We start from the raw sequence: 23,439 nt of genomic DNA on the forward strand, positions 1-23,439 counted from the left end.
ATACAAAGCGTATTCAACTTAGTGTTGACCACAAACTATGACGTGAGAGATAAGTACTTTCCCAGCGCAGAACGCATGGGCAATCTGTGATCTGATTGGTCGCCTATCTGTTCCCTGTACACTTGGATCAACAGGTGTTTACTTCACGCTACGTACGTCAGAGATTAACATTCCTTCGACGCAGTTCTCCCTTTAATCAAAGTATCATGCTAAAAACCCACATTGAAATAGGGACTAACTATGTCCAAAACTCATCCCAAAAGGGTTAGTCTCTTTTTTTTTTTTTTTGTACTCTCGAGCTATGATAGGAGAGAAGAAAACATTATAGTACTAAAAAAGAAAAAAAAAGGAAAGAAAAAGAATTCTAGACTTTAAGGGATTTAAAAGTTTCATAGCCTCTTTGTATATAAAAAAAATCATTTCACACTATAGTCGACTTTCAAACAATTGAGTTGAGTTGATTTTAGTTTAGCGTCCCTTTCAGCAGCGAGGCTATATGAGACGTGGACCTACTGATTAACGTGGAATCCGAACCACATGAGCTCCCGCCGAGAATCGAACCCGGGTCTCCCACGCCAAAGGCGCATACGCTAACCGCTTACCCACGAGGGAGCTCATTTCAAACAATAGAAATGCAATACTCAAACTTAAAGTAGTATATCTGTAACTACTGGTTGCAATAGAGGAATAAGATGAAAGATAGAACCTTAATTCGTACCAGAAAGCCATTATTCCATTCCTTACTGTTTTTATTCTATGACGATAAAGGTTGAAACCGGAAATCGTTAATTTAACAACTTCCGGATTCAACAGAGGGTTAAGGGATAAGATAGAACCCACTCCTTGGAAGCTAAATCAATTACAAGAAAATTTCATTTCGATATCTCTTATCGTTTTTCCTCTGTGGAAATCAGCATTGAAATCGGAAATAGTAGCAAATTTCAACTACTTCCAGTTTTGATAGACTGTTGCAGGTTGTGATGGTATGTTCTTCTGAGATTCTGACTCGTTTGCAGAAAACCGCTTGTCGCTATGTGTTACCGTTTTTGTTCTATGGTGATACTTTGAAACCGGAAATAACTAATTTAAACCACTCCTGGTTTAAACAGAGACTTAACAGAGGAGATGGAATCTATTCTTGGGATTGAAAAAGACCGCTTGTCGACATTTTTTACCGTTTTCGCTCTGATACCTGTCCACAGTCGACGGACAGACAAATCCATTTTATGACTTTCGATACTTTAGCATACCATAGTTAGGAAGTTTTTTTTTTTTTAAAAAGTGTTTTTTGAAGCATTTTTGTCAAATTATCCGTTTTTCCTGATATACACTCGCCTACAGGCCATGCCGTTCAACGTATCGGACCATATTTTAAACTTGGGATTTTTATACGATTTCTCAGTGGAGGTTTATGAACTTTCTTCCAACTCCCAAAATTAAGAGTAGTTTACTCAAGAGTAGAAACGATAAAAATGTAATTTCCTCACAAACGGCTCAAACGATTCTATTCATTTCTCACGAATCAATAACTCATTAACAATCTTATATTATTGTATAAGTCGTTTCTCTGGGAAAAATTCAGGAGTAATTTACTCTTAAGGGTAAATTCCTTCCAAGCAAGGGCAACTTTCTTAAAAACGAATCTGGCTTTTTTTCCATATTTCATAAATAAATGTTGCATTAAGCAGCCTACAATACGGTATAAATAATTTTTCATTTATGTGTATAAGGCAATCAAACCACATCATCTTGCAGCAAAGGGGCGTTCGCTATGAGTGAGCCTTCTCTACAAGTCGGTTTCAGCATATATCTATAAATTAAAATGCTAGGTTTGTATGTTTGTGGTCAAGAAACCTTTATATGTTTGGGGACGTTTATATGTTTGTGACCAATTTTTGACAATGATATCTCGAGAATCATAGCTTCTAGAAAGATCCTGTTTCCACTGATCGATTGCAAATTTTGTGTAGATTTTTCAATTTTAATTGAATATTTTAAAAACATGGACGTTGTTTCTTTATAACATTTGTAGGGGTACACTGGAAGTGTTGAAATTAAAAAAAAAAGCATCACGTCCTATGAGATAAACATTCCAACACAACATCGTTGTATACAAAGGTTGTATATCTTTCAGGCGTTTGTCTCATGCCCAAATTATAATGAAAAACGAAGAATATCCATTTCTCCAGGCTAACATGAATCTTAAGTGTTTAGAGTGTTTTGCCCAATGAACACCATATATCAATGATATAATTAATTGTGTATGTAATGTATTTGCGTATTACATACTGCATGCAAGAAGAAGGAAAACCCTGATCATACATGAATTAGAAACTCCAACCGGAAGTAGGCTCAATCTTGCAAATATTGCGAGATATTGAAAACAAGTAATCGAAGAAAATCTCCCGTTTATGATACACCTTTCCGATTTTTATTAAGACTTCCTTCAGTCGTGTCTGTAAAGGGACTTATACAGATGTGAGAAATGACAAGGAGATCCATGCTCATATGTGAATGATGCGCTGTGTAGAGAGTGCAGGTTTAGCTAGTATATGTAAGATATCGCTGGCGTCTCTGGCATGTAAAATTTGGGGGGGGGGGCATCAAAGAAAGTGATTTCAATGGTAATACCTAGCCCAACCTGTTTATTAACTTCGATTCTATTTGTTACCTTTCTGCTTACCAACACGGACCCCCTAAGGTATATCAAGAACTCGATTGCAATCGTTTCACAGCCTTATTTATATTATATTCTGTCGTTAGTAAATAAATTAAATTAGAATAAAATATTGAATATTTTGTGCTTCAAAATATGAGGGGAACGCGTCCCCTCGTCCCCCCGCCAGAGACGCCCGTGTAAGATATTATTAAATGAATTTTGCACTGTAAGAGCTACTAAAATGAAGCAGTACAATAAAATTGTTCGAAGCATATATTTAGAAGCACTATTCCAGCATTCCTTTTATGAAACCTAGAAAAACTCTGTTAAAATACCAATGAAGATGCACTTTCTAACCCAGGACCTCCTGATTACAAACCAAATATTCTAACAGTTTACTTACTCTTACTTCATGTACACGATGCAGTGCTGTTCTTACAAGATATTTACAAAAAGTACTGATTGAAATAGGAGTAAAGTTATTGTCAATTCAATTACCTCGATTATGTTTTTTTTTTTTTTTTTCATATAAGAACATTGTAACTGGACATGACTATAATGCAACCACTAGCCTTAAATATAAATCGCGTCTTATTCAAAGGCCAAGCGAATTCGTAGACCTTAACCGATGACGAATAGTGTGTAGTATCGAATATTATTAGAATAATATAAAACCTGTTTAATGAAGGAGTTTCGCTTCAGGAAGATTGATAACGTCTTCTTATTTGAATTAAATCCTTTGTTTACTATAGAGAGCGAAAGCGTACAGCGTGCCTCCGACATCTCTTTTGGAAAGGTCAAACCATTTATTCAGATTCTAGCCAGTTGGCGAAGAATTTCCGCGCTGTTGCTGCATCTGAGCTTTCAAGAAGCGTGCAACAACAAAGCTTTCTTCCTCCTTAACTTCTGGAAGCAGCTGGCTCCAAAGAGGTTCGCGAGATGAGATTGTTTCATGGTCTTATCAAACCTGTGAACATGTTGAGAACAACAGCGACCATTTTCCACTTTCTCACGAACTGAAATTTTGTGGTCGAAAACCTCAGCGTGGGTAAATTTAAACCCACTGTTGAGCGAAACATGATCTACAACTTATTCTCAGAGCTTTCGTCCAATTATTGCCCAATATCATAAAGAAAGAATAATCTGTGACTGTGAACGTTTTTCGCCATTTCTCAACGCGGAAAGTTACGGGTTTCAAAATTTACCAGAAAAATATTTCATAAGATTTAAAATACTGTCTTGGTGATTTATAACTACTGTAAAATTTTTCTTAAAAAAATTAAAAAAAAATAAAGTATACTAGCTGAACCTGAGCTCTCTACACAGGGCGTCATTTACATATGAGCATGAATCTCCTTCTCATTCCTCACAACATGTGTACATGTCCCTTTGTAGACGAAGTTGATAAAAATCGGCAAGGGATACATTTTTATTTCAATATCTCACACCGTTTGTAAGCTTTGAGCCTACTTCTGTTGGCGTTTCTAATTCATGTATGATTAGTGTTTTCTTTCTTCTTGTATGTACTATGTAATAAGCAAATACATTACACATACAATTAATTATATTTTCAGTGATATATTGTGTTCGTTGAGAAAAACACCCCAAACAATAAAGATTCATCTTAGACTGGATTAATGGTAAAACTTTGTTTTTCATTATCATTTGGCCACGAAACAAACGCCTGAGTAATATACAAACACTGAGTACAACTATGTGGTATTGGAATGTATAACTCATAGGATATGATGCGTTTGTTTTTTATTTATAAAATTTCAATAAAGTTAGTTAGTTAGTTAGTTAGCTATGTTCAGAAAGATTTGTCAAATTTCATTCCATGTAAGAATTGCGTTCTTTTTTTCTTTCTTTATTCCATTCTACTCTTCCGTTTCTTTTCCTTAGTTGTTACGTTCTTTCGTTTCTTCTATCATATTTTCGACCGCTGTTAGTTGTGATTGAAGTCGGCCGTCGTCAGTAATACCAAAACTAAGAGGAGCTGATAAGTGAAGCTGGTGTTCTACACCAATGTGCACGGATATCAACATAACGGAACTTTTTGTTATTATAAGAAAGGAATATTTACATCGTTTAGTTATAAAGAAAGGTAAATGTTTCAATTGAAGAAACACAAGAGGGGGGAATAAGCAGCCCAGGAAATTAGGAAGGCCAAGAGGATGCTTCCTTTTTCTTCTATGAATAAAATTATAGGTTAAATTCACTGCTAAATTTGTTTGTGTCACATCACATAAGATTCAACAGTCTGCAATTCTCGCCATTAAAACTTCAATTTATGCATAAATTAAACCATATATATTTAATTGTCAAACTCAGGTACTGCCCACCTGCTTTCCTGTGTTGTGCACAACCTCCCCGAAACAAAAATTCTAAATACACCACTGTGCATAGGGCTGTCCATCAGATTTGAACCTGTAAGTGTGCAATTGTGAAATGAAAATATAGTCACTAGACCACCCTCTTTCGGGTAATGGTTAGCTTTTCGGGTGACTAATATTTAAAATGATTATTTGTTAGACATTTAATGTCGGCACTACTTTGAAAGTTTCTTAACACAGTCTCATTAGGATTACACTAATGTTCACAATAAGAAAAAAATACCTTGACTGAAGGTGCAAAGAAAAGAAAACTAAATTTTGATTTATTATTTTAATGGCCGAGGAAGAAAACTATTTTTATGTTTTACTCTTCAATTTTCTTTTCACTTTCCTTCCTGGTTTTCCTCAGTTATTTTTTTACTAATGTTTTTACGACTTCTACAATTTCACGATCTCATATTTACACCGTTACAGCTGAAATACCGTAGATTGTCAAAACTACACTTTTCCCCCTTCTCTGCTATAAGAATTCGTCCACTTCTACTTTGTAGATGTTACCGTATTTTTTTTTTTATTTAGTCGTGACGTTGCAACATTGGTTTGTTCGCTCTGAAAAGTCACGATTCTTTCCCATAGTTCTCCAGAGGAGTTCCTTCCGCTGTGAAGTAGATTTATGGGTGAAGAATACTCAAAAATATGAGCGAATATGCGAAAAGAGACGTATAACTAAATATAAAAATCTAAAAGTATAAAAAAACGTACCAGAAAAGTCCACAAAATGGTTCAGAAACTCTTTAATATACTAGAAGAAAACTTAAGTAATTAAATTTGTGAGTAGCTTTCTTGTATCCACATGTTATCTTCTATTTGTTTCTCAGGTAGCTTATACATTTCCTGGACTCCACTGAAGTTGATTTCAGTGGACTTAGGTGAACAGTTAACGGTTTTGCTGTTGAAAGTTTTGAGTTTGAATCCCGAGGGAGTGTCCTTCCCACCAGGAAGTTACTTCGACGTTACTTTTCTTCCTATAACTGATTTTACTTTTGCAAGACCCATTTAATAAATAACCGGAAAAGTTGCATAAAAATAGAAAACTTCAAGAAAATTATGCTTCTTTGTTATGTGTTTGGTGGTGTCCTAGAATTATTATTAGATGGGTCTGGTATGCATGCCTCGTGAACGGGATGCTGGGGATCAGTGAACTAAAACAAGATGGCGGCACCGTCGCCTGTATCTCAGGTTTGCATCAGCGTGAAGCAGCGGTGTGTCATTAGGCTTTTGTTAGTTGAAGGGTTGAAACCAACCAAAAACAATCGGGAAATATCAGTACGTCATGAACAATATGGTGGGCGATCTGACACTAATGTTCACCTTTTGTGCAATATCACTCATCTTAATACACCTGTCTTCCCGTATCAACTCGCGCAATGTTGTTCTCCATGACTGCACAAACAGAGTGTCCTGAGTATAGCGAATCTTCAGAACTTGTTACACCCCCCTTGAACTTATCTGCCCATTCGTACAGGCAGGGGCGGATCCAGGACCGACTTCTGGGGGGGGCGGTGGGTTGTCATCCTGCTACTTTTAAGGGCTCCAAACTTTGGGATGGGTTTTATTTATATATATAAAATAAGAAAGTTACCTCTTCTGGGGGGGCGATCCCCCCATCGCCCCCCCCTGGATCCGCCCCTGCGTACAGGTGTTCGACTCAAACAACTTTCACCATATTGCACTGCCATTAGACGGTGAATTTCGATTGGTTTGAACCCTTCAGCTAACAGAAATCAAATAACACTCCACTGCTCCACGTTGGAGGGTGCCACCATCTTTTTTCACTGACTACCAGCATCCTTTTCACGAGCGTGCCAGGTCCTTCTGATAATAGTAAACAGAAACTTAGAAGTTTTGTATTTTTATTCAACTTTTCCGGTTATTTATTGAATGGAACTTTTATAAACAGCTATAAGGATGGTATATATATATATATATATATATATATATATATATATATATATATATATATATATATATATATATATATATATATACAGTGGCGGATCCAGGATATGATCAAGGGAGGGGCTAAACCATAATTTGCCGTTTTATCCAGTGTAAAGCTGAATTGAAGCCCATTTTATCAAGTGTAAATCTGAGCGTCAAGGGGGGGGGCTATAGCCCCGTAGCCCCCCCCCCTTAGATCCGCCCTTGTATATATATATATATTGTACATATTCTATGGAACACATGCAATATTCACCAAACATGCCACAAGAATAGATTTTGGTGTGCTTAGTAAGTAAGTGAAATAGTTTCCTGTGGAGAGCATTGGTTGTTAAGTAATGGATAATCACAATTAAGTTTGAACTTAGCGAATTTTTTGTAAACAAGCAATCATTAATTACTAATTACATGCTTTTCAAACAACTTAAAAACTTCGTTACTGAATTCTCCATGTCTGTGTGTCTGTCTGTCTGTTATTAGCGATTTGTTTTTCAATTTTGAAAACTGAATTCGATAGAGCATCAAAAACTATCAGACAAAGTGATCAAAATTTTTGCGTCACTCTGACCGTTCCCGAGATATTGGCCAAAAATGGCCGATTTCCAGAGATTTAAGGACCCATATCTCGGGAACCTTAAGTCATAGAGAGATCATTTGATGTTGATCAATATCTAAAAGAATGGTAAATATTTGATACCAAATAGTAAACGATGCCCGCTGTCCAACTGACCACTGGTTTGTCCAATGGCCAGTTGGCCAGTGGCCACCAATTAATACCGGTACGAAAATGTTTATCATTCTAATAGGTATTGATTAACACCAATATCATTTCTCTATGACTTACCATTTCCGTGTTATTGGCCAAAAAATGGTCAATTTCTAGATATATAGCGAACCATAGCTCGATAACCTTAAGTTGTATAGAGATGATATTGATGTTGATCAATACCTAAGAGAATGGTAAACATTTTGGTACCTAATAATAACCGGTTGCCACTGTCCAATTGGTCACTTGTTTGGCCAGTGTTCAGTTGGATTGTAGTCATCAATTAAGATCGATACGAAAATGTTTCACATTCTATTAGGGATTGATTAACACCAATATAATTTCTATATGACTTACCGTTCCCTTGATATTGGCCAAAAGATAGTTCCGATTTCGGGAGATTTAAGGAGCAATCTCAGGAACCGTAAGTCACACAGAGATCATATTGATGTTGATCAATACCTAAGAGGATGGTAAACATTTTGGTATCAAATAGTAGCCGGTGGCCACTGATTAACTGTCTACTGGCCAACTGGCCACCGTTCCCCAGATATTCACCAAAAAGTTCGAATTTCTAGAAATTTAAACAGCCATATCTCGAGAACTGTAAGTCATAGAGAGATGATATTTTGTTAATTTTTGCGAGAAAGAGAAGAAGGTGCGTATAAAAAGATTTACTTTTACATTTAGGAACAATGACAGTTATCCTTCCCGCTCCATCTCTCCATTCTTTTAAAGTTCGTTCTGGCAATGCTCTTGGAACATTCTCAACTGGATTTTAAATGAAACAAACATGTTAAACGTCAAATTAGCTCAGTGTGTACTTACAGTCAGGAACAATGAGGAATGACTTATTCCCGCAATCGGAAGGTTCGTTCCTCGTAAATTTTCTAAGACCTGCTCTTCGCTCTTTCAAATATCCTTAAGGTATTCTTATTACTATTCTATTTATTGCAAAATAACGCAACATTCTAATATAGTACTTCATGAATGTTACATTTCGGAAATTGAGTTTCAGACTCAGCATTGCAGTTCAACTAACATTTTAAGTACACTTACCTAGAAACATAGTGGACACCTTATTAACTTTCGAATGGGTGTACGTAGGTATTTTTTCTATAATTTGAAGACAAAATAAACTAATTTAAGACAAGGAATATTGTAGTTTAATTGACAAATTCTTTCAGTAATTATTAATTTAAAAGTAAGAGTAAATAAACTTGCTGATTCACTTATCAACACATTTCAGAAAATATTAGGCCCAGAACCTTCAAATTTAGTGGAGATGTTCCTCTTGCACCCTAGGATACAGGCAAGACGGAATTTTGCAAAGGGGATATCCGGGGGAAAGGGCATAAACGTGGGACTTTAAAATGAAAGATTTCATTTCATTTCATTTTTCAAATACGAGAAGGTAATAAATGAAAAAAAAAAAAGAAATCATACATTTATGAATCCTAAGAAAAGTTTGGTTAGAAATTAAAAGTGGACGCTTATCTTTCTCTGGAGCATCTAAAATAAAATAAAGCGAAATCATTCAGTTTAGCGTCCCATGGTTATGCCCTTTAGGATAAAGGAGACGTTAGGAGCATCTAAACATTTCTGTGACAGGAAATTTTACATATTTACTTATATTAAGTAAACAAATTATAAATAATTCTGGAGTCGGGCCGTTTTTAGTGTTCAAGTGGAACAAGAAATCATCCAATTGTTAATAAAAGTAGCGAGAAAATTTTCTACTTATCCATACATGTTGCATTATGCATTTTTACTTTTGATGCTTACTATCCGAAGTTTTAAGCATATTCAGCTAATAAATAAATTTACAAATGAAAAATTCATATTAGGCACATTTTGTATTTTATTTCACGTTTCTTTTTTTTCAATTTTATTGTTTATGTTGTTAGGTTCCAAGTTACCTTTCTCTACTGTTCATGGGGTGGTTCTGTACATTCTGCACACACACACACACACACACACACACATATATATATATATATATATATATATATATATATATATATATATATATATATATATATATATATATATTACATGAGATAACGTCCGAATCATCTTTGATGGAAATATAGGAGCATCTTGAACTTTTCGATAACAGTGTTTAGAAGAATATCAAGTAAGTAGCTTTTTATTTCTTAATCCACATTATACATCAAAATATAACGTTAAGTGTTCTAAGTTTCCATATTCTACAGAGTGATCGCAAAACCTCGTTATCCTTTATCGCGTGTCCACATATTCATAGATGCTTGCATTGTATTAATATATTATGGCAGCGTACAACTTTGAGCTAGTGTAAGTATTCTGTACTATTTATTCTAGAGTGTCTGTGTGTACACCATCGCTTCCATAACAGAGTATGATTCTCCTCCATGTACGATGTGGAATTTTTCTTTAACATTGCGGCATGATGGCAGTAAATGCTCGTCGAACAGCATCGTTAAGTTCGTCAACTATCTCGTAACGTGTAGCGGCAACATTTTGTTTTATGAACAATCATAATGCATTGTCGTAAGATGACAGATCATGATTTCGTGAGCCCATGTACTCATTACGATCCGTTCCTCCATGGTGTAAGTGGACTCATCAGCCATGCTTTAGATTATATCCGCACCTGCAACAATAAGAAACAATATATCTATGTAGTGCATAGGACGTAATCAGTGGCGGATCTTGAAGATAAAAACCGGGAGGCAACCAGGACCCAGACTATGATAGATATATCATGAGTTTACTATAAAGTTTCAAAAATATATTAATAATGGCTTAAATTATTGTTATCACTCAAACAACTGGGGGTCTAGGCCCCACGGCCTCAGGCTAGATCTGCCACTGGGAGTAATGTGTTTACATGTATAGCAACACCTGCAACAATAAGAAACAATTCATTAACATCTATATAACACATAGGGAGTAACATGACTTTGCGATCACTCTGTACATTTTTTTACTAGTAGTTGAAGAATGAACAAGAAAATGAGGTAAATCCTTTACCATTATTGTTTCAAATAGACTTAAAATAGAACTATGTGTAAATGAAAGGCGTAAATGAAATCCACAGAAGAAAAATGAGATAGACACAAAGACAGAAGAAACGCTCCTTTGAACAACAATTTAAGATCCTTTAAAGTCCATTTTGATTTTTGAAAAAAATGAAATGAAATCTTTAAGTTTTACGTCCTACGCTTATGCCGGTTAGGCTAAAAGAGACGGTGGTAATGAGATATGGGTCAAATGAAGAAAGTGGGAGGAAACGGGAGAACCCCGAGAAAACCCACGAGCACGGTGTTTGTCCACCACAAAGTCCACACGGCGCGAGCTGGGATCGAACCAGGGACCCCAAGCACCGGAGGTGAACGCTCTACCACTGAGCCACCGCGACCCCCATTTTGCTGTTTGATGTACTGTGAGTGAATTATTATACGTTCCGCTCCTCTTTTCACATCACTACAATTTATTGATTTATCACGGATGCCGAAATCAACACCGATGGGTTTTCAATAGTGGATGAACATTTTTGATGGTTTCAATATTAGGTTATTTCTTTCTCTCTCTCTCTCTCTCTCTCTCTCTCTCTCTCTTCGGTTGATTCTCAAGAGTTTCGTGGTTGAATAAGACTACGTGTCTTTTCTGCTCCGCTGAACCCATTGTTCAACACTGCATCATCAATTCCCCATCGGATTCATCTGCGAGATTATTATATACCTCTTCAAGGACGCTGACAAGTGAAATGATCATATCTTCAATATTAGTTAAGATTTTCGGTTCAGCCATTCTTGCAGATAGGAAGTGGTTTTAAAAGACGAAGTGCTGTTAAGTATCACATCGGCCAACCAATTACGCAAACTCCAATGGATTGTAAAGAATGGAGCTTTCTTACAGTGAACATTTTCCTATTACGGAAGATACAAAAGAAGTTACAGTATCTAGAAGTGGGCAGATAACATCTCATATAGATTATTGAGGTTATTCACGCAGAGCGGACATCTTATACAGTAAATTTGCTTATGACTGTTGCGATTTAATCACATATAAATGTTCCATTTATTCGAACTTTTAAAGATACTCGTGAGGACGAGTGATTATAGCTGCTAGCCACAGAACTATCTTAGCTACAGGGTCAACCATATTTCATTTATTTGCAACATTACAAACCATTCTTAGAGTTATGTGGTCAGGAGAAAAAAAATGGTATCGAAAGTCAGAATATCATGCAGTGGAATTAGACTGAATATAAGAAATGACTTATCCGAAACAATAAACTTAAGAAAAAAATTAAAAAAATGAAGATGGCACGCAGAGTGGCTTTCAGAAGTATCTATTGCAGTTATTTTTCATTTAGTCATGTTCAGTAGTAACTGTGGACAGAGATACTACTTGAATTGTACTTTGACAGCGCAAATAACCAAATTAATACTAGATATTTCATGTATATAACCCCTAAATACTGTACGTATCACTCAAGTTCCTTTTCTTACCAAGAATCTTAAGCTTTTTAAAGAAGACTAGCTGAACCTGCTCTCTCTACACAGCGCTTCATTCACCTATAGGGTTGCCAACTCTGGAAAATAAAACACCGGAACCCCCTCAAAATCCCCCAAGATATAGGGCTAACTGAAGTATCTCTGTTCGGATCCATCCATGGGAAGGAAATACACTATCGTGAACAAAAGGGCATTAGCACCTGTGTTCTGCATATCCTTATTACATTCACTAATAAGGTTAATAGGTACATTGTGCTATAAATGAGAAACTGAAATCGGCATTGATCATTTTATTGCATTTACCAGTAACTGTCACGTCTTTAAAATTATTCAAACAGATGAACTAAAGTATATTAATCCTTACGTGACAATTTTGGATTTGGAAAATGAAATTTATTCTTTAAATTTCAACTACAGGAAATTACTTTAAGAAGTTTTTTTTTCTTTGCTCTCAATAAATGTATTAACTTCCTTACAAGGAAATTTCAAATTTTCCCTGATACAGTCCCTGTCATCTCTTTAAAATTATCTAAAGAGATTAACAAAGGGTGACATCCAGAAGTCCTAAAGTGCAGAAGTCCTAAAATGCAGAAGTCCTAAAAATATGGGCACTAGACCTAAATTTTAGGACTTCTGCACTTTAGGACTTCTGCACTTTAGGGCTTCTGCAGTTTAGGACTTCTGCACTTTAGGACTTCTGCAGTTTAGGACTTCTGCCTCGATATAATTTTTAGGACTTCTGCCGCTTAGGACTTCTGCATTTTAGGACTTCTGCCGTTTAGGACTTCTGCCGCGATATGATTTTTAGGACTTGTGCCTTTTAGGACTTCTGCCTATTAGGACTTCTGCCATTTAGGACTTGTGCCTTTTTCATTCACTTGCTTTAGTTCTGAAATTCGCCACCACCACACGAAATTGGGACGATGCAGCAACTAGTTGGCAGTAATGTTACGAACGTATCTAATTCCAACAGTAACAGCTATATTTGTACTACTAAGATTATTATTATCACTATCTGTTCTGCACTTATACACGAATTACATAATACAACCTATTTCATTCTAAGAATTAATTACATAATTAGTTAAGAAATTCGTTTCTTTCGAATGGAGATACGAGAATCCCAAGACAAATTCCTAAAACGAAAATAAATAAATAAATAAATAAATAATAAAAAATGTTTAAAAAGCATATTTTACCAGACTTCTGAAACCAAGCAAACATTCAGAATTGCAATATATACTGTGCGGAGCGTATTTTATTAAGAGTAGGACAAAAATCCACCGAAGTTTACTTAATTAGGACAAAAGCTCACTAGACATTTCACGAGTGAACATTAAATACCAACTGTATACATAAAGAACACAGTAAATTTAAAATTGAGCAAAGAACATTTATTATGCAATACAGTGGGTGACATTCATAAGTCTTAAATGGCACAAGTCCTAAAAATATAGGCACTAGACCTAAATTTTAGGTCCTGTGCCATTTTTGCAGAAATTACTACATAGTCATTTAGGGGTGTAGCCTGCAAATTTTTCTAGGGGAGCATGATTTTTATAAATTAAAAGCAAATCAAAAGTTTATTTCCAGATTACGAAAGCTTCAATAAGAAAATAAATTTGTACATATTACACATGTACACAAATACATAATATTATTATATTTCCAGTTAGTTCCTTTTTGAAACCTGGACTTTGACAGAGCGTAAATTTAAAATCACAGCTTGTGGGAAATGTACGAATCAGCTAGTTATAAGAAATCGGAAACTGTTCATGGAAATCCATTTGTTTGACTGTATTTATCTTCTGTACTCTTATATAAAAGAGTAAAGATGAGTAATTTTTTGGGCATACTACTACAAGTAGAGTCGTTAAATTTTAATTATAAAATATAATTTTCTTATGAAAGAAAGAATTTTTGGAAATAAGTATCATAAAAAGGGTGGGGCAAGATTTTTTTAAAGGGTAGTGTATCTCGCAAGTTTCTGAAGCTAGTAAAATGAAACTTGGCATATAAACTTTCCTGTTAAAAAAAAAAAAACTGAAAATTGAACACATAAAAAGGAAAGAGCAAAGGGAGCACTTTTTTAATGTTCGAATTCCCCATTACTTACTCAGAAAATATGTAAATAAATTAAGGAAGGATTTGTTTAAGCTAGATGCGTGAAACTCGGTATTTGAACTTTTAACTAAAAGTAATAAAATACTATATGTTTCAGCATTTTGAAAATTACACTTCTAAGGGGAAGGAGGGTCAATTTCTATAATATTAAAATATCCCACTGCTTATAAGATTTGGGCAGAAAACTCTTTTCCTTTAGGCCTCGGTTCATCCAGTTAAGCAAACGAGAGTACAAAGTGGCTAATTAATTAGGTTCTTTTAATTATTTTAACATGTTGACGTAGTTTAATTCTTTTAAACCTGTATTCTTTCACATTCTATTATAAACATCCTTCATTTGCTGTAATTATTAAACACGTTTAGTAAACATAAAACAGAAATGTAGCATATATGAAATATATTACTACTACTTCTTCTACTACTACTACTACCATTACTATTACTATTACTATACTAATACTACTACTACTACTACTACTACTACTACTACTACTACTACTACTACTACTACTAATAATAATAATAATAATAATAATAATAATAATAATAATAATAATAATAATAATATGCACTTCTGAAATACGTATGTATCTATGCGTTATTAATTCTTTCATAATCTTGAAAGAAACTTTGGATTTGTTTTTAGTTTGTAAAAATCAAGGCCCTCTAGAATAACTTGATGGCTACTCCCTGAATGACTATGTATTGGTTTCTGTACACGTATTGTGTTATCACTTGCTGGTCTAGTGTTATTTGTAGAACAAGACAATGGTTCTTGTCTTGGAATATTACTAGTTTGGTGTGGTAGTACATTGATAGAGTGTGACCTATAATTTAATTTCCCTGTAGGGTATGCTATCTGCAATGCAATAAACTGTATATGCTTCTTCTTCCTAACAAGGATGGGCGATAAGAACCTGCAATTCCATTACAAATAAGGACGAAATTATTTTATAAACTACTTGGTGAACCTTTGTTAATATAACGCTATTAGTTCTTACAAACTTTTGTTAATCTTATTTAACAATTGCAAAATGGAAGAAGAGAGAAAATAAATAATGATGATGATTGCTTATTTACATAAGATATACATACAACAAAAGGGAATATGTTGGTCACTACTGCGTATCTGCTAAACCAGGGTCAAACTCTGTGTGTCACAAAAGTTAGTTTAACAGAGTTTAAAATAATATATATTTTGTTCCAAAGCAAAATAGGCTTTGGAACAGTGGGTGAGATCCAAAGCTATTGCTAAGAGGTATCAAAAAACTAAAAAAGATTGGCTCTGAGAAACAGAAACGCAACTTCTAGAGACTTAAACATTTAAATGGCTGAGTATGGTGTAGACATTTCGCCTGATAATGTTCGAAGGGTTCTTTGTGTTAAGGGAATAAAAACACTCAGGCCAAGAAAGAAAGCAAAAATTACTCCAATCATTACAAAGAAGCGCCTCGAATGGGCACGTGGCAAAGAACATTGGACTGCTGATGATTGGAGAATAGGAGTTTCAGTGATGAATCATATCTTCGTGTCTGATGAATGTTCACAATATGTGCGACTAGTGTTGCAAAGGTCTAGAAAAAACAAAAAGGAAATTTTGGGTAAAAAAAAAACAGTTTTTTACCGTTTTTCCCGAACCTGAAAAAAACGAAAAGATTGGGAAAAAATTGAAATATTCGAATGTTTCACACATTATGCTTTTAAAATGAAAACTACACTATTTTATATTTACTGCTTTACAGTTAAGATCATTGAGTAGTTATGTTTCTTGTATTAGAATAGGGAAATTTAATGGCAATAAATATGTTTACACCATTCCTTTAAAGTTAGCATCGTGATGGAATGGAGTTATGGCTACAAAAAATTCTGAAATATAATCGAAGTTAGATTAAATAATATAGACGCATTTAAATTATCTTAAGTAATCTTATAAAGTTACCGTTTCATGGCAGGGAAGTGTTAAAGTAACACGGCCGCCAGAATCATTTTAGTTAATACCAGTATGTTAAAATCAAATATCTATTTTATGGATACACGTATCTTCCTTGTGCTGTGTAAATTTTTGTAAATTTTGAACCCATTAGAAAAAATATTTTGTTCAAAAATATTGGCAAAACCCGGATAATGTAATTTAAAAACTATTTATTCGCCTGATGCTAATCTTATTTGCTGTAACGTGTCTGCAGCATCTATACATACAACGTATTTCGCTAGCAGGAAAAATAGTTAAAGCAACATCTTTTAATTTTACTTTTTAGTTTTCTGATAAAAAATACCTCTTTATTATTTGTATACTTTTCGAAGAACTCAAAAAGAGAAAGGATTTTCTTTACATATACACACATACACCGCATAAGTGCGTAAATTTGAGAAGCGACAAATATATTAAAGAATTTAACATGTGAAACTTCCGTTCGTTATTCTTAAAGACTAGCAGAATACCCGTTTTTCGCACGGGGAAAATAGTTTCATTTTCGGTATAAGGAGCATCAAAACTGTCACCAGTGAACTTAGGGACCCCAAAACTATGAGTTTGACACTAGTATCAGTCATTTTCACTTACTATTACATGTCATCCTCTCCCTTTAGGAGTAATAATGGGGGCTGAATTTGGATTTAAACGGCATCGGAAGTGTCACTGTTCATCTCACGACCCCAAAAACCATGAATTCAACACTAGTATCGATCATTTTGGATCATATATATATCCGCCTCCAAGTTGCGGGGATGCATTTGGATTTAAAGTGCATCGGAAGTGTTACTGTTCATTTCACTGACTCTAAAAACTATGGATTCTACACTAATATCGGTCATTTTCGATCATTTTTATATATCTCTCCGCCTCCAAGTTGCGGAGATGAATTTGGATGTAAACGGCATCGGAAGTGTTACTGTTCATCAAAGCAACCGCAAAAACGATGTATTCCACTATAATATCGGTCACACACACACACACACACACATATATATATATATATATATATATATATATATATATATATATATATATATATATATAGGGTGTTTCAGATAAAACGTCCAGTGCTTATAAATCCGAAACGGCTGAGAATAAAAAGATGAAACAAAAACTGAGATAGGAAAATGTCATAGGGTGCATCACATGGTGTTGTTGTGGTGACTTCCAGGGCCCTCCTTCAAGGGGGCCCAGGGGCCAACTTCAAATTTTGAAATGGGAACACGTATTGAATCATACTTCATTCAATAGTACTTGAAAAACGAAACAACTATTGTAAGAAACCATTTTCGATTTGGGCCACCGTTTTCAAAATGGCCCCAAAAAGTGGGTTCTGTATCAGATAAAACGTCCAGTGCTTATAGGCCTAAATCAGAAACGGCTGATAATAGAGAGATGAAACAAAAACTGAGATAGAAACGATGATAAATCATATCAAGTGGTGTTGTTGTGGTGACCCTCAGGAAACTCAGTGAAGGGGGCCTAGGTGCCAAGTTCAAACTGATACAGGACTTTTGCGGCCATTTTGAAAACGGTGCCCCAAATCAAAAATTGTTTCCTACAAAAGTTGTTTCGTATTTCAAGGACTATTGATTGAGGTATGATTCAATACGTGTTCCTATTTGAAAATTGGAAGTTGGCCCCTGGGCCGCCTTGAAGGAGGGCCCTGGGGGTCACCACGACAACACTATGTCATGCGCCCTATGACATTTTCCTATCTCAGTTTTTGTTTTATCTTTTTATTCTCAGCCATTTCGGATTTATAGGCACTGGACATTTTATCTGATATAGGACCCACTTTTTGCGACCATTTAAAAACGATGGCCCAAATCGAAAATTGTTTCCTACAAAAGTTGCTTCATTTTTCAAGTACTATTGAATGAGGTATGAATCAATACATGTTCCTATTTGAAAATTTGAAGTTGGCCCCTCGGCCCCCTTGAAGGAGGGCCCTGGGGGTCACCACAACAACACCATGTGATGCGTCCTATGACATTTTTCTATCTCAGTTTTTGTTTCATCTTTTTATTCTCAGCCGTTTCGGATTTATAAGCACTGGACGTTTTATCTGAAACACCCTGTATATATATATATATATATATATATATATATATATATATATATATACTATTTCATATATATACATACATATATACCCCTCTCCTCTGTCCCCAGGTCACGGCGCTTAATTTGGGTTTAAACGGCATTAGAAGCGTCACTGCTCATCTCAGCAACCCCCAAAACTATAGATTCAACACTAATATCAGTCATTTTCGATCATTTTTTTATATATCACCCCCTTCCCCCTCCCTAAAGATTCGGCATTGAATTTGGATTTAAACTGCATCGGAAATGTTACTGTTCATCTCAGTGGCCCTGAAAACTATGGATTCACACTAATATCGATTATTTTCCAACATTTTAATATACCTCCCCCTCCCTCAATTTGCGGGGACAAATTTAATTTTTTTAAACAGCATCGAAAGTGTCACTGTTCACCTCAGCTACCTCGAAAACTATGGATTCACACTAATATGGATTATTTTTCATCATTTTTATGTACCTCCCTCAATTTGCGGGAGTAAATTTGAATTTAAACGGCATCGAAAGTGTAACTGTTCATCTCAGCGACCGCAAAAACTATGGATTCGACACTTATAGCGGTCATTTTCGATCATTTTATACATCTTCCTCTCCTTCCCCCAAGTTGCAGTGCTGAATTAGAATTTAAGCTTCATCGGAGATGTCAGTGTTCATCTCAGCAACCCCGAAAACTATGGGTTCGACACTAAGATCGATAATTTTTAATATATATCCGCACTTCCTTCCTCCAAGTTGCACCTTCAAAGTGAAATGATAAAACCATCTCAGGCCCGAACCTCATCTATGTTGAAAGTTTTTGTCGAGATCAGTCTGGTGGTTCAAGTGTTGTTAAGTTACAAATATAGTTACTTTCATTTATATATATATATATATATATATATATACATATATATATATATATATATATATATATATATATATATATATATATATATATATAGTTACATTCTTTCATTTCTAGTCTAGTTAGTTACATTCTAGTATACTTTCATTTATATATATATATATATATATATATATATATATATATATATATATATATATAAAAACTCAGCTATTGCTTCTGCACTATTTCAATGGTTCGTACTTTAATACATCCCTTCCTCAACCATGGTTGCGGAATTGATTAAACTTAATGTTCTTGTATTAAATAAATGTATTTTAAATATATATTTCTCATTAATTTCAATTAAGTTGCTTTTCAAAGATCCTCTAAAATTTCAGTGACGCACTATGGGCTATAAGCCATTAACTTCTATGGCCACCCTGCTACAAACTACAGACTTAAATATTCGATAAAGCATTTCAGTACTAAGTAGTTGCCACAATACCAATATGAACGTATTTAATTCCAACGGTAACAACTATGTTAGTAACACTAAAATTATTATTAATAATGATAACGAGTAAGAGTTTAGGATGTTTCCGTGTAGGACGTTTCGATGTAGGATGTTTCGGTGTAGGACGTTTCGGTGTACGGATGTTTCGGTGTACGGACGCTACGGTGTAAGGACGGTTCGGTGTAAGGACGCTTGCTGTAAAGGACGTTTCGGTGTATAGCCTAATATTTGATTGCATTAATCATATGCTTGTAATGAACAGGCATGAAGTGTCATAGTGTAGCCACTCTGGAATAGTGTAAACTGATTAACATTGTTATTGAGTCTCATTGTTATTGAGACAGGATGATAATACAACACCAATCCATTCGCAACAATAATTTCTATTCAGAGATGTCCATAGGCGAGTTTTATAGACTAATAATCAAATTTACTGCAAAATATTCAGCATTATTTCTAAATTGAAATAAAGATATTGTAAAAAGTTCCTGAGACACAATAATAATACATACGAACTGAATAATACCTCAAAGGAATTTTTGGCGTGGGAGACCGATTTCCGGTGAGAACTCATGTGGTTCGGATTCCACGTTAATCAGTATGTGGACGTCTCATATAGCCTCGCTGCTGAACAGGATGTTAAACTCAGAATCAACTCATCTCAACTCAAAGGAATTTTGTTGAAAAAATATAATTACATAGAATCACTCAACTAAGAATCTAAAATTGTACACAATTCCTTTCAAGACTGTAATAACATCGTCAGATTTGTAATTTTCACAAACGTTGTTCAGTCTCTTCGTAACATCGGCGTAATTTTTCTTTGTTCTGACTTCATATCCGCCAATTAACTTATTTTTTCCATTTGAACAGCACTAACAAGGAGACTTACGGAAGTGTAATTTACTGATTTGAATGAAACTTTGCATACTTGTAGAATATCAAAAAAAAAATAATCGTCACTTTTTTAAAATTTTATTTTTGGCAATGGTGCGGGTTTAAGGGTAGAAACCACTCTTTGAACGTTAGAGGTGGCCTCCAAGCATAAACAGAAAGCAATCATTAAAATAGAAGATTGAATGATACGACCAGCTTACTGTCCAGGAGGTTTTAGGACAGGTGATTCAGAACCTGACGTTGAAATTACAAAATTCAAATTGGCGGATCCAATATGATGATTACAATTACAAATAGTCTTCTGGTTTGAAATGTTCTGCAGTTAGCCAAGAACAATTATAATTGGCAGGGGCTACTGAGAGAAGACTGATTTGAAACCCCTTTTTGTACTTATTTTAACAGGACGTTTGATTAAATCTATAGCCAAAAAGTTAGAAGCCAATGCCAATGCATTTGTAGCGAATGTGAAGCAACACATATTGGAAAATTAAATATTTATAACTCTGATCAATAGGTTTAATTTTTAAATGCAGACGGGACGTACTCTAGTGTTTACAGGGACACAAACAGTAGAAAGTGTGGTACAGTCAGTAAATTCTATGACTCGTAGCTACATCATACAGCCTTTAATTTCTGCAAATAGTGTTTTGTTATCACCACTTTTAATTGTTTTGTAGGAAAACAATGGAACATTTGGTCTTATAGTCCAGCACAACCTCTTTAAATTTGAAGATATCCTTGTAAAAGCATCAAATCCGGAAAAATTAACATCAAGTCTTGTGAGATCATGGTTCCAAGAGATTTTTCTTCAAACGTCTAATGCAAAGTCCATTTTGTTATTAGTTTCGTGGAGTGGTCACAATTCAACTTTGACCTATTTTAAGAACAAAAGAGTAACTCATAATAGAAACAATTTCTGCAGGAACAACTGGTATGATTCTGTCTCTTGTTGTGTTCTTTAGGCCGTTAAAACTTTTCTTGAGACATTTTTCTGACACTGTCCCTCTCTACAACTATAACATGAATTTACATCTCCGTAATAATATAATTAGGATCTCATCACTGATTCATAATCAGTTTTCTTTTCCTAGATTTGCTAATCTTATTGGGTACGCATGATATAAAAGCGGTTATTGGAAGAAAAACCACCTGTGTTTGAAAATTTTCTTTCAAAGATTGTGCAGCATTTTGCGATTTGTGCACAGTTATTGCCGTAATAAGGTGTGTGTGGTGTACACAATGTTTATGCATCACACACTTTTTTACTATATATCATTACCGTAAAACGTTTTCCCAATCAATTAATAATTATAACATTTGAGGATATAAGAAGTTCTGACATAGAGTGAAGCGAGGGGACTCACTATAAATAAGTAACCCTTGCCAATTACAGAAACATTTAGTCTTTATGTTATTTATTAATTTATATACTCTACTTCGTGAATTTATTTCTCCCTAACGAATAATTTTCATTTTTAAGAGTGGACGTTTCGGTGTAAACATTAGAACTTTTACACCGAACCAGCCTCACACCTAAACGTCCTTACACCGAGCAATCCGTACACCGAAACGCCCTGCACCAAAACGTCCTACACCGAAACAGCCGTATCCCAGGAGTAGTTAATTACGAGTATGACAATTATTTGCTACAGAAAGACTTCTGTACAAGAAATATATGTGTAAAAATATTTTTTTTCAAAACAACACAAGGAAAGCAAAATTTAGGACGTATATAACTAAAACACAATATTATGTTACTAATATGAAGTCAATGATGTGGAAATAGAGAAAAACATACATTATGAAAGATCTGGGAATCACATTTGGTAGAAAGTTAAAATTTTGTCAACATAGAAATATATCATGGAAATTGTAAGAAAGGACAATAGGCTTCATTTATTTATTTATTTATTTATTTATTTATTCAGAAGGATACAATATGTATTTATACAAATAACTTTTAAAAGAACTAAGGCTCTGTAATATGAAACAGTATATCTAAAACTTTGACTAACAGATTGACAGTATTCTTCTTACGGACGCGATGGTAGCGTCACAAGAGATTTTTAGGACTTCTGCACTTTAGGACTTCTGCAGTTTAGGACTTCTGCCTTTTAGGACTTCTGCACTTTAGGACTTCTGCAGTTTAGGACTTCTGCCTTTTAGGACTTCTGCCTCGGTATGATTTTTAGGACTTCTGCCATTTAGGACTTCTGCCTTTTAGGACTTCTGCCGTTTAGGACTTCTGCCATTTAGGACTTCTGCACTTTAGGACTTCTGCAGTTTAGGACTTCTGCCTTTTAGGACTTCTGCCTCGGTATGATTTTTAGGACTTGTGCCTTTTAGGACTTGTGCCTTTTAGGACTTCTGCCTTTTAGGACTTCTGCCATTTAGGACTTGTGCCGCGAAATAATTTTTAGGACTTGTGCATTTTAGGTCTAATGCCGTTTAGGACTTCTGCCTTTTAGGACTTCTGCCATTTAGGACTTCTGCCGCGTCCCCTATATTATTCGTTGATCGATGGTGAAAGGTGACAGTTTTGGATTTACAGAATAAAAGTTACTTTTTAAACCTATACTTCGAACTAAATGAAATTGCTTCGAACTAGATAGAGATACAAATTTGAAAGAAAAGGATCATAAAGGAGCTGGTAAGAAGTTTGTACCGGTCACTGGCTTTAATCAAAATAACAGCAATATTTCCGGCCAGGCCTTTGAAAAAACGGCCAGTTGGCAA

General features: G+C 34.9%; 1 protein-coding gene across 1 annotated transcript in view; it reads right to left on the minus strand.

The window, feature by feature from the left end:
- Positions 1 to 10,560: 10,560 nt before the first annotated feature.
- The window catches only part of LOC145688560 (uncharacterized), a 145,566-nt gene continuing 132,687 nt past the window's right edge, over positions 10,561 to 23,439 (minus strand). The window contains exon 2 of the mRNA XM_081762953.1: positions 10,561 to 10,645. Coding sequence (XP_081619079.1) covers positions 10,561 to 10,645 — 85 coding nt within the window. The remainder of the gene's footprint in view (positions 10,646 to 23,439) is intronic.

This window comes from Thermobia domestica, chromosome 6, assembly GCF_964235325.1.
Source record: "Thermobia domestica chromosome 6, izTheDome1.hap1.1, whole genome shotgun sequence".
NCBI lineage: Eukaryota > Metazoa > Arthropoda > Insecta > Zygentoma > Lepismatidae > Thermobia > Thermobia domestica.